General features: G+C 34.0%; 3 protein-coding genes and 1 long non-coding RNA gene across 5 annotated transcripts; 2 read left to right on the top strand and 2 right to left on the bottom strand.

The window, feature by feature from the left end:
• Positions 1 to 143: 143 nt before the first annotated feature.
• LOC124950312 lies at positions 144 to 5,156 on the top strand. 2 transcript variants are annotated; one of them, XM_047496812.1, is made up of 5 exons: positions 144 to 3,050; positions 3,161 to 3,371; positions 3,451 to 3,560; positions 3,635 to 4,009; positions 4,084 to 5,156. In XM_047496812.1, exons 1-5 carry the CDS (start codon positions 1,908 to 1,910, stop codon positions 4,228 to 4,230), a joined length of 1,986 nt encoding a protein of 661 aa, XP_047352768.1. In that variant the 5' UTR covers positions 144 to 1,907; the 3' UTR covers positions 4,231 to 5,156. The 2 variants fall into 2 exon arrangements, with proteins under 2 accessions (XP_047352768.1, XP_047352767.1); XM_047496811.1 differs by having other exon boundaries at positions 3,149 to 3,371.
• Positions 4,643 to 6,102, bottom strand: LOC124950314. The gene is made up of 2 exons (XR_007101321.1): positions 4,927 to 6,102; positions 4,643 to 4,827 (listed from the first exon to the last, which is right to left on the bottom strand). It is a non-coding gene; the product is annotated as an uncharacterized LOC124950314 (long non-coding RNA).
• Positions 6,103 to 6,158: 56 nt separating this feature from the next.
• Positions 6,159 to 7,713, bottom strand: LOC124950310 (transmembrane protein 59-like). Its single transcript, XM_047496804.1, has 4 exons — positions 7,468 to 7,713; positions 7,241 to 7,355; positions 6,711 to 6,994; positions 6,159 to 6,538 (listed from the first exon to the last, which is right to left on the bottom strand). Exons 1-4 carry the CDS (start codon positions 7,606 to 7,608, stop codon positions 6,206 to 6,208), a joined length of 873 nt encoding a protein of 290 aa, XP_047352760.1. The 5' UTR covers positions 7,609 to 7,713; the 3' UTR covers positions 6,159 to 6,205.
• A 555-nt stretch (positions 7,714 to 8,268) lies between these two features.
• Positions 8,269 to 10,817, top strand: LOC124950722 (T-complex protein 1 subunit gamma). Its single transcript, XM_047497891.1, has 4 exons — positions 8,269 to 8,531; positions 8,626 to 8,687; positions 9,013 to 10,150; positions 10,236 to 10,817. Exons 1-4 carry the CDS (start codon positions 8,495 to 8,497, stop codon positions 10,643 to 10,645), a joined length of 1,647 nt encoding a protein of 548 aa, XP_047353847.1. The 5' UTR covers positions 8,269 to 8,494; the 3' UTR covers positions 10,646 to 10,817.
• The last annotated feature ends 32 nt before the right edge of the window (positions 10,818 to 10,849 follow it).

Here is a 10,849-nt window from a genome sequence, read left to right as displayed (position 1 = left end):
CGTATTATCAGTTGCAAAACGTAAAACTAATCGACAACGTGAGAATAAAAGAGAGAAAGAGAGAGAGAAAGAGAGTGTAGGAGAAGAGAGGTAGCGCGAAGAACGAGGCGCGATCGTGGCGCGCCGATGATACGAGACGGTGCGTGGACCGACGACGTGCGGACAGAGACGACCGTGCGCAACCGAGATTCTTTCTTTGCTCACGTCGCCCCCGGCGTGACTTACCGAGGACACTATATACCTATGAGCGAGCGTAAAAAGCGTTTTGTGCGGCCGAAAGATCGAGTGGAAACACTGTCCCTTTTGCGAGGGCACAACCCTCCTTCTTGAAACTTTTAATACCGAAAAAAGAAGAGAGAGTGAGAGAGAGAGAAAGAGAAAAAGAGGAAGTTAAGAGAAAGTGGAAATACAAGAGAATATAGGGAATATAGAGGTAATAAAAAAAAGAAAAATACAGATATTATTCTATTGAACGCCGAATATTTCTTTCTTCGTATATCCTTTTTGATCGTCTAAATTCATCGTATTTGCGCAGCAGCTAAAGGAAAGGAAAAGGTACGAAAAGAAAAAAAAGGAAGAGATTTCGTTCGAAATTGCCCTTCAACGTACGATCCAACGTAACGAGCTAACTGACTTTCGTAGAGAATATCATCGGCTATCGGTCGTATCCGACTTTCTCCCTCCCTCATACACGGCGCGCGGCAGCGGTCTCCGGCTTGCGCGCGCGCGCGGGCTACAGACGAAGGGCGCGAGCGGTGCTTGCGATTCGAAAACTCCTTCGAGGATTGACCATGCGTACGAGCGAGCGACGAGCGATCGCTTGTGAGATCCCGTAGGAGTAGGAGAAAGGGGAAGAGTTGAAGGTGGTGGAGGTGGAAAAGGAGGAGGAGGAAGAGAAGGAGGACGACGACGACAACGACAACGTCGAGAGAGAAAAAGAGAGAGAGAGAGAGAGAGAGAGAGAGGGAGGGAAAAGAGAAGAGAATCGGCACGAGTATAGCGACGAAGTGAGGAGAAGCAAAGTGCCGCTTCGCGCGTTCGAACGAGCTACGGACTTTGCTACGCTATTGAACTTCGTTGATCGTAACAATCGATGTTGCTTTTCGTTCGCATCTAACCGAGTTGTGCTCTGTGCGTTTAATAAGTTTCTTCGAGATTTACGCTTTCTTTTTTGCCTTCACCTTCGCCTTCGATTCGTCGACGAGCAGCGACACTCTTGGACTTTTTCATCCGTCGGACTACTTTTCTCTTGTTTTCTCTTTCTTGCGGCACGTTGACGGTATAAAGTTGCGCACGAACGAACGAGGGGCTACTACGCGAGACAGATCTCGAGTTCAAGAAGAGACATTATACGACCGCTGCAACCATTATTCAACGACCTTGTTTTTTGTGCTTGTCTTTATGCAGGCTTAAGGGATACGTTATCATGAAGAGAATAGAAAAAATTTTAACTTCGTTGTTCGCGCGAGAATGATCCGATGCAAGCGCGCGAATCCGCACGAGTGAGGGACGGTAAAAGGGAGATAGATCGAGAAAGAGAGAGAGAGAGAAAGCGATAGGGGTGGGGGGAAAGGTCGAAGCGCGAATACGCGTGCGGCCGGACAAAAAACGCGCGTAGAGCTCTGAACCTAAAGATAATACGCGGAAGCCGACGAGATCAAGTCGCTCTCTGTAACCCTTGATATCGCTAAGTGATATAAGAAAATAACTTTTACAGAGGTGTAAAAGAAGACGTGCACGTTGTCGTTGCCTTCAAGAAGACGAACGTGTGCGGTAAAGAAAGAGTAAGATAGAGCGAGTGAACGAGGAAGGAAAAGTAAAGTAGAGAGAGAGAGAGAGAGAGAGAGAGAGAGAGAGAGAGAGAGAGAGAGAGAGAGCAAAGGGTGGTAACAGCGCTACGTGAAAGGATGCAGCAGCACCGGGTGGAAACACAGATCCGTCACGAGGAGCAGATCCTGGAGGCGATAGATCAGTTGCGCCGACGTAAGGCGCGTCCCGATGCCGATCGTATTTGTAACTACCTGCTTCGAAAGTTTTCGGTAGATGTGCGAGATACGATTGCCGATCTTCATCGCTTAATCGAGGCTGAGAAGGTTATACAAGTTGATTACAAAGGTAATACAAGCTATAGAAACGCGTCCAAGTGGTCGCGTTTACAACTTTACAAAAATCGACCGGAAGGCTTCGTAAAAGAGAAACTGAATTCGGGGATGGTGGCTGGCGCGGTTGCCGAGCTCGTCGTCGAGGAACCGGATTACCTTGATCAAGGCGTGCCGGCTTATAGATTGGTCGAGCAGCTGCTCGATGGTGTTTCGAATCCTACCTCTAGGCGTATGGTCGAGGATTTCCTCGGGAAGGAAGTTGCGAGTGGTAATTTAACACGTCTCTCTAACGGCAATTATTCGCTGGTGGCGACATCCGACATGACGACTGCAACCGAATCGACGCATCGTGAGACCTTCACCCTTGAGAATATAGAAAATGGTAACATTAGGCGTAAGGACTCACAAACGGTTTCCTCGACCACTAGTGGCCCTTATGATTTCGATGAGACGGAGAATTTGACGATCGCCGATTCGGCTTCAAATACACCAAGGTCTTCGCGTCAAGCGAGTCCGAAGCCAGAAGCGTCGACTAAGAAGGAAGAATGTTTCGATATTCTTCTTACCAAAAATCAAGATCGTACCGAAGAAACTTCTCTCGATGGCGATCGAACGAAGGAGTCCGAGGATCCACTAGTTAGTGTCGACGAACGTAAGGACGACGCTAAAAGTACGGACAATCAGTGCCATAACCTCAAAAGATCCTCTAAATCGGAACGTAAGCAACGCCTACTCGTCAGGACAGATGATCCTATGGACATAGAGATCAAGTTCGAAGAGTTTCGCAAAGACAATAAAGAAGAATCTTCCACACAAAAAGAGAAGAGGGAGGACAACGAACATTTTAGCGAAGATCGCGACGACGAAGATGCTGGTAGGAGTTCTACGAACCCTTCCCCTACACCATCCAACGTCAATGTAGGTGGTTTCCGTAGTGCTCGTAGAAAGGTTCGTTTCTGCTCATTCATTTTACTTAATTACACGAAATTATTAATGCTTTAACAATTATACAATCTCTTTTTTTTGTTCTTTGATTTCAACTCAAGACCATTTTCCAGAGAGCAAAAAAAGTCTTCGACCCATCCGATAACAACCTTGTAAGGCGAAAACGTGGTAGACAATCTGGTACTCAAAATAAAACTGCTACAATTCAAGAGCCTCAGGAAACTGTTAAACCACAGATTAAAGATGGGCCTTGTAGACAATGTAGTCTTTGCGCTAAAGAAAAACAAGAAGCATTAGTTGCCTGTCGAGATTGTACAGTAAGAGGTGAGTTTTATGGATCTTTGCTTTTCTTTAAAATTAATTTAAATGTTATTGTTATACATGTATATTTCGATTTTTTTAGCCCATCCAAGTTGCATTTACAGTCCAGAAGAAATAATTCATAAAGCTGGTAGTAATTGGCAATGTGAACGTTGTAAGACTTGTACCATCTGTTGTGAAACTTCAGATGCTGTAAGTTGAAATATTATTTTGGTAATAGTAATTTAATTATTTCCATATGTTAATTATTTTTCTGCATTTTATAGGGACCACTAATTACTTGTTACTCCTGCGATGAAGCATATCATCATTGTTGCCATTCACCACGTGTTATAAATCCAAAATCAAATTTAAGGTGGCAGTGTAACGACTGTATTCAAAAACAACAGAAAACGAACAACAATCAAACTGTCACCCTTGTTTCTACACGACCTGATACTCCATCAAGTACACCTGTATTACCGCCTGTTTTAAGCCCACAAGTGTCGCCTGCTCGCGCATCTTCTGATCAAATGGAAGACGATGCTACTAAAGATGGAATCGATCCAAATATCCCTGACGCTTCAGATTGGACATCAGAACAAGTATATCAATATTTTGCCAGATTATTTCCTAAAGAAGCAGAAGTATTTAGGCAACAAGTAAGTAACACAATATATTTCATTGCTTTAATTGTGAAGTAATTGTATTTTACATATTTGCTATATGTTTACAGGATATAGATGGTCATTCTCTTTTATTGATGAAAAGGTCGGACGTATTAAGTGGACTTGACTTGCTCTTAGGCCCAGCACTAAAAATTTATAGACACGTTTTAAAACTTCAAGTTAGACGGGATGATCCGAAGCTTTATTGGTTGTAAATTTATTTTAATATTTTAAGAAAAATATTATCTATAGGGAAAATGTTAATGCTCACTATATGTTGTACAGATCAATTTTCTTAACTTTACACATTCTATGTTAATATCTTTTTCAATTCTATATATTTTTTCATATTATGCATATTGTGATAATCGGAATTGGAAAAGTGATAACGTCTGAAAACTTTGAAAAAATTTAGTACATAATATAGAGATTATTTATATAATTAGAGCGGAAAAACAGTTGTATTTCTTACACTATAGCATCTCTATTTAAAAGGTGCTTACCATCGTAAGTTGTATGTTATATACTTTTGTTGTATATCGTACAACAAGGGTTTTAAAGACTATTATGTTTAAATAATATAGTGAGTCTACAAATAGCCAGTCTTATAAGAAAATTGTAGTATAATAATATTGCATAGTTTTTATTTTTGTTACAATACATAGTAAGATAAATATTTAGCATCTTTTCGATACTCTATTTAAGGAACATCGATATATTAATTTCAGATATATCTTCCTGTATAATAAATGTTTTGATATTTACATTGCATATTTTTATTACTAATAAGATAAAACTTTGTTTTCTGCTTTCTAGAAATGAGAATTATGAGATTAGTATTACTACATACATAGATAATTAATAAGTTATGTAAAAATATCTGAAAATCTCTTTTACAAGCAGGAACTTACTTTTTTAGATACGAAGAGAAACTGTCCTGCCTTTGGTGATATCTCATTATTGCATTTTGAAAGTACTAACGATAATGTTAAAAAAACGTTAATTTTTTTATAAAATATAATAGATATATTATGCCATTTCACTTGTTATTCAACACTTTGTAAATTATGTAACATTATATGAATACTCAATTTTAACATTATCATTCTTTTATATTTATAAAATATATAATTTTATTTACTATTGTATTTTTATTATAATTGTTAGAAAACAATTATTACATAGCATAAATGCTGTGCCAAGATGTACATAAAATAACTTTTTTATTCATCAGCATATGATAACACATAATAAGGTCAATTTTATATAATGAAAAAGATTTATTGTATTAAACATCAATTTTTCCTAAATACTTTATTTTAAAACACATAAATCTTATGTCACAAAAATGTTTTAAGTCAACAGCTAATATTAACAAATTATCCATCTAGGATCACAATAATATCTCATAAAAATGATAAATCTAGATTATTTCTATCAATGTACCCATAGATACAATTATTCATGTTTTATTATTATAGTGATAAAAATAAAGAAATAGTTTGGTTCTATAAAATCTGTGGTTTATGGAAAATTGTTATATTGGTTATTATAGAGTTGTTTGCCTTATAAATTATATTAAAAATAATATATGTGCCTATAATGGCTTTTGATATTGATGTAAAAAAGTTGTACAGTCTTTAAACCAGTCTATCTCGTGCATACATTAATCATCTTCACTATTTTGATTGAATGTAAAAAGCATTAGTATCACATTGCATAATAATTCTTTCAAGAGAACAAAAATTATAACTACTTATATAAGGACATTTATGACATGAAATACTTCAAACATATATGGTGTTTTATAGTATTGCACTCAATTAATACTTTTTTGGAATAATCAATTTTGAATTGATTACTTATGAAAGTTGAAAGCATGAAACATTAATGAATTAAATTGTTGCTTATTTTTACATATATATCATATCAAAACTTGTATTTAACTTATGAATTGTTGGATAGCATCTTGTAAGAAGCAAACATTTTAACAGTGCCAGAATGTAAAGGGCAACTGTAATGTAAATATCTTTTATTCAAACTTTTGTGAATATATATATATATATAATTATTAAATATATATATATATATATATATATATATATATATATATATATATATATATATATATACATATATATTTAATTTTAATAATCTCCAAAATTACTTAATATTCCAATAACAAGGTACTTAAACTTTTAAGTTAACATCCAATTCATCATTAACATCAGTATATTTAGGAGGAGGCTTTTTATGAAATGGTTCTTCATCTGGCATATACAATGTTACTTTACCTAATGCTTTCTGTTTATCAATAACAAATTCTTTTATATTATCATATGTTCTATATAAATACATACACACTGCAAGTAATGCTATTGCAGCTGCTGTAGCAGAAGCAAAACGTGCAGATGGCATACCAGCATGTCTTGATGCACACTGAAACCAATCGGATCCAGGTATCCATGATGAAGTTGGTTCAGATTCTCCTGAATAGTCTGATGGAGTTTCATAGTCCATGGTCTACATTTTCACAGCATTGAGATTACTTATTAAAAAGCATTTTATTTATAAAAAAATTATTTGTTTATAAAAAATTAGTAATTTTTCTTATAATGTTAAAGAAACATCTTTGTTAGTTAGTCTTAATTAATAATACACATTTAAAATATTGTAATATAAATATAAGACTTACCCCGGCATCCATTGGAACAGTTTTGATATAAGTTTGAGGTAATTTAAACCCATTGGAGTCCCACCACCTTGGAAGAAGCTCTTTTCGAATACCAGGGTCTGTTAGAATATCATTTTCTGGTATATCAGGATACATTAGTAATGTGTTAGAATCTACATATTCCTCTACATAGATAGCAATAGAAAAGAGTGATAACAAGTCGGAGACACGTTGTTTGGCCATAAAGTCACAACCAGTGCTGCAAGCATAGCGATCTTGCGGTTCTGCGTATGCTTCTGTGCATGCTATTGAAAGAAAGTTTAGTTATTTTTTCTTATATAACTAAAACAAAAAGATAAAAGCAAGCATTGTTTCCTACATTATTTAAGCTTAAAATGTAATTAAAAATACAAAGATGTAACAGCTATAAGAATATTTTTAAACGTTATTGCCATGCATATTCTGTTAGCTGAAATATTTTTCTTAATGCTAAAAATTTAAAGCAATGTTTTTGTGGAATATTATTAAAATTAGAATGGAGTTAAATTTACAAGCTTCACAGGCATCCCTAGTGCCATTTAAGCCATTGGGTTCCAGTCCATAATTCAAGTCCACTAAATTGAAAAATCTACAGCCTCGTTGACAACAAGACTTTATATACTTGCTCTGAAAGGAAGAATGAAAGTAATAATATGCGTATATAATCAAAAATATACTTTTCATAAGTTATACTATAGAAGTAAATTCATGGTTCTTAAAATCAATACAATATTCATACGTTTGTGAGAGAAAGTGGTGTTTTCTCACATAAAGTGATACAAGGATCTTCACGATTTAAAAAATTATAACATATGTCACAATACACAATATTTATCAGAAATAACATTAAAAAGATAGCACTTTCTTTATACTTTTTCATCTCAATTCGTGGTATATTAACAATCTGTGTTTAGGAATCAAATGTTCTTAATAGGGAGGTCAAACTCATATAGGAAACTACAGTTGAAAACTAAATGTTATACCTTTACTGTCGATAGGTGCGCTAATATCGTCACCAACCATGTTCTCTCAGGAAAATAAACTATATAGTATATTATTATTTGCTATTTTGTAAAATTTCAATAATATTAACTATATTATAAAATTATATGTATTAAAAGTGAACATGGTTGTTAATTGATATATCATAATGTTATATTGATTTGTAATTAACTTTTTTAATATAGAATTACAAAATGGGTTTCTATGATCAAAGCTTAAATGACTCATACAAATAAGTCTTAAGATATACATTCATAGAATTTAATTGTTGTTATTAAAATAAATACTAATATAAAAAAATAATATATTCAATATTTATGTTTTCAATGTTTATGAATTATACTTTGCATTTTAAATGATTAATAACATGGAATGTTGATATTGCGCGTTCGAATGGTATATACATCATATTTATGAGTTTTTTTTTATTTATATGTTACTCGTTTTACAGCACTATTGCTATAGATAATGAAACTTTTTCCTATAGGTATATATAAAATTAACATTAAGATTAAAATACAAAACGATCTTATTTCATGATTTAGAACGTATTTATAAACATCTTATTTGAATAACGTATTACCCGCGATTGGGTTCGTTCATATTTGTCGGCATTCGTGAGTAACTAATCCATTGGTACGAGGTTGGTTCGTTGTTAATCTTTCCATTCTTGTCTAAAAAAGAGTACTAAGTATATTTAGTATTTCAATATAAAGAAAGATTGTTTATTTGTTTCGCTTTACAATTAATTGAAGATCGAAAAAATGTTTGGACCAGGAGCTGCTCCTATTGTAGTATTAAGTAAGTTGAAAATCATGAAGACGATTAGCGTTTGTTTGTCAAATCAAAACGAAAATTGTATTTAACGCAATGTCGTGTGCTTTGATCATTGCAGGTCAGAATACGAAACGAGAGACAGGAAGAAAGGTACAAAAAGAGAATATTCAAGCAGGAAAGGTAAGTGGTCTGAAGCGGAATAATTCGTGATCATGAAACTCCTTTTATGGACTTTTTCCATCTTGGCACACCCACGTGCACTTATATTATGAATATTGCAAGAATTTTTCAAAAATTGTCGAAAGCTATAAATTGAATTTATTTACAATTTGATTTCTTTTCTCTTTATATGTATTTCGTTAAGCAAAATAATAATATAATTTTATACATACATATATATATATATATATATATGTATATATATATATATATATCTTGAGTGAATACCGATTTTATTTTGTTACTGTATTATTAAAAATATAAAGATAAATTTCTTTTTGTAAAGGCAATTGCAGATGTCATTAGAACATGTCTGGGTCCACAAGCAATGTTAAAAATGCTGATGGATCCAATGGGTGGTATTGTTATGACAAACGATGGAAATGCTATTCTCCGTGAAATTACAGTACAGCATCCAGCTGGAAAATCAATGATTGAAATAGCTAGAACTCAAGATGAAGAAGTTGGAGATGGTACAACTTCTGTGATTGTGTTAGCAGGGGAAATTCTGGCTACTGCAGAACCATTTTTAGAACAAAGCATGCATCCTACTGTTATTATACGAGCATATCGACAAGCTTTAGAAGATATGGTGATAATTCTAAATGAACAAGTCAGTATGGATCTTGATTGTAATGATCGCAATAAATTGATTCAAGTGATAAACTCATGTGTAGGAACCAAGTTTATAGGGCGTTGGGCAAAATTAGCTTGTCAGATTGCATTGGATGCAGTTAGTACTGTAATGTTAGAAGAAAATGGCCGTAAAGAGATAGATATTAAGCGTTATGCAAAAGTTGAAAAAATTCCTGGAGGATCTATTGAAGATAGCACTGTTCTTAAAGGTGTCATGTTTAATAAAGATGTAACACATCCAAAAATGAGACGTTATATAAAAAATCCTAGGATTGTTCTGTTGGACTGTCCTTTGGAATATAAAAAGGGAGAATCCCAAACAAATATTGAAATATTAAAAGACACTGATTTTACAAGAATTTTGGAACTGGAAGAAGAACATGTAAAAAAAATTTGTGAAGATATAATTTTAGTTAAACCAGATTTAGTAATTACTGAAAAGGGTGTTTCAGATTTAGCCCAACACTATCTTGTAAAAGCTGGAATTTCTGCTATTCGTCGTTTAAGAAAAAGTGATATTAATAGAGTAGCAAGAGCTTGCGGTGCAACAGTAGTAAATCGTACTGAAGAGCTTAGAGATGAAGATGTTGGAACTAAAGCTGGGCTTATGGAAATAAAAAAAGTAGGAGATGAATACTTTTGCTTTATTGCAGATTGTAAAGATCCTAAAGCTTGTACAATAATTTTACGAGGTGCTAGTAAAGATGTACTGAATGAAACTGAACGAAACTTGCAAGATGCTTTACATGTTGCACGGAACCTTCTTTTAGAACCTAAACTAGTACCAGGTATATAAAATATGTTAAATTTAACATAAGAATAAGATATAATGATCTCAATTGAATTATGATCTAATGATTATATTTATTATAGGTGGTGGTGCCGTTGAAATGGCAGTTTCTCGTCTTTTGTCTGAGAAAGCAGCAGGTCTTGCTGGTGTCGAACAATGGCCATACAAAGCAATTGCACATGCTTTAGAAATAATTCCTAGAACATTGGCACAAAATTGTGGAGCAAATACTATTAGAACATTGACAGCACTTCGTGCAAAGCACACAACAGAAGGAATAACTTGGGGGATTGATGGAGAAACAGGACAATTGGTTGACATGAAGGAACGTGGAATTTGGGAACCACTTTCAGTTAAATTACAAACATATAAAACCGCTATAGAAACTGCTATTTTGCTCTTGAGAATTGATGATATTGTGTCAGGAAGTAAAAAGAAGAAATCTGATAATGAATCACCAAGTCAAGTGACCGAAGAATCCATGAAAGATTAAATTATATAATTTTTCTCTTAAATTTCAATTGCTTGTATCTACAGTAAGAATTAATTATTTGCAGTCGTAATTATGTTGCAATTTCATTTGCATATTTACACGCTTCACCTTTGTGTATGCATTTTCATACAATAAAAATAAATCTTAATAAATAATATATATAATACTTTTATATGTTTTTCGTAAGTTGAGTGACGTTGTAAC

This window comes from Vespa velutina, chromosome 7 (genome assembly GCF_912470025.1).
Source record: "Vespa velutina chromosome 7, iVesVel2.1, whole genome shotgun sequence".
Taxonomy (NCBI): Eukaryota; Metazoa; Arthropoda; class Insecta; order Hymenoptera; family Vespidae; genus Vespa; species Vespa velutina.
Note: the sequence above shows the minus strand (reverse complement) of the source record. Positions and strands in the feature narration are given on the sequence as shown.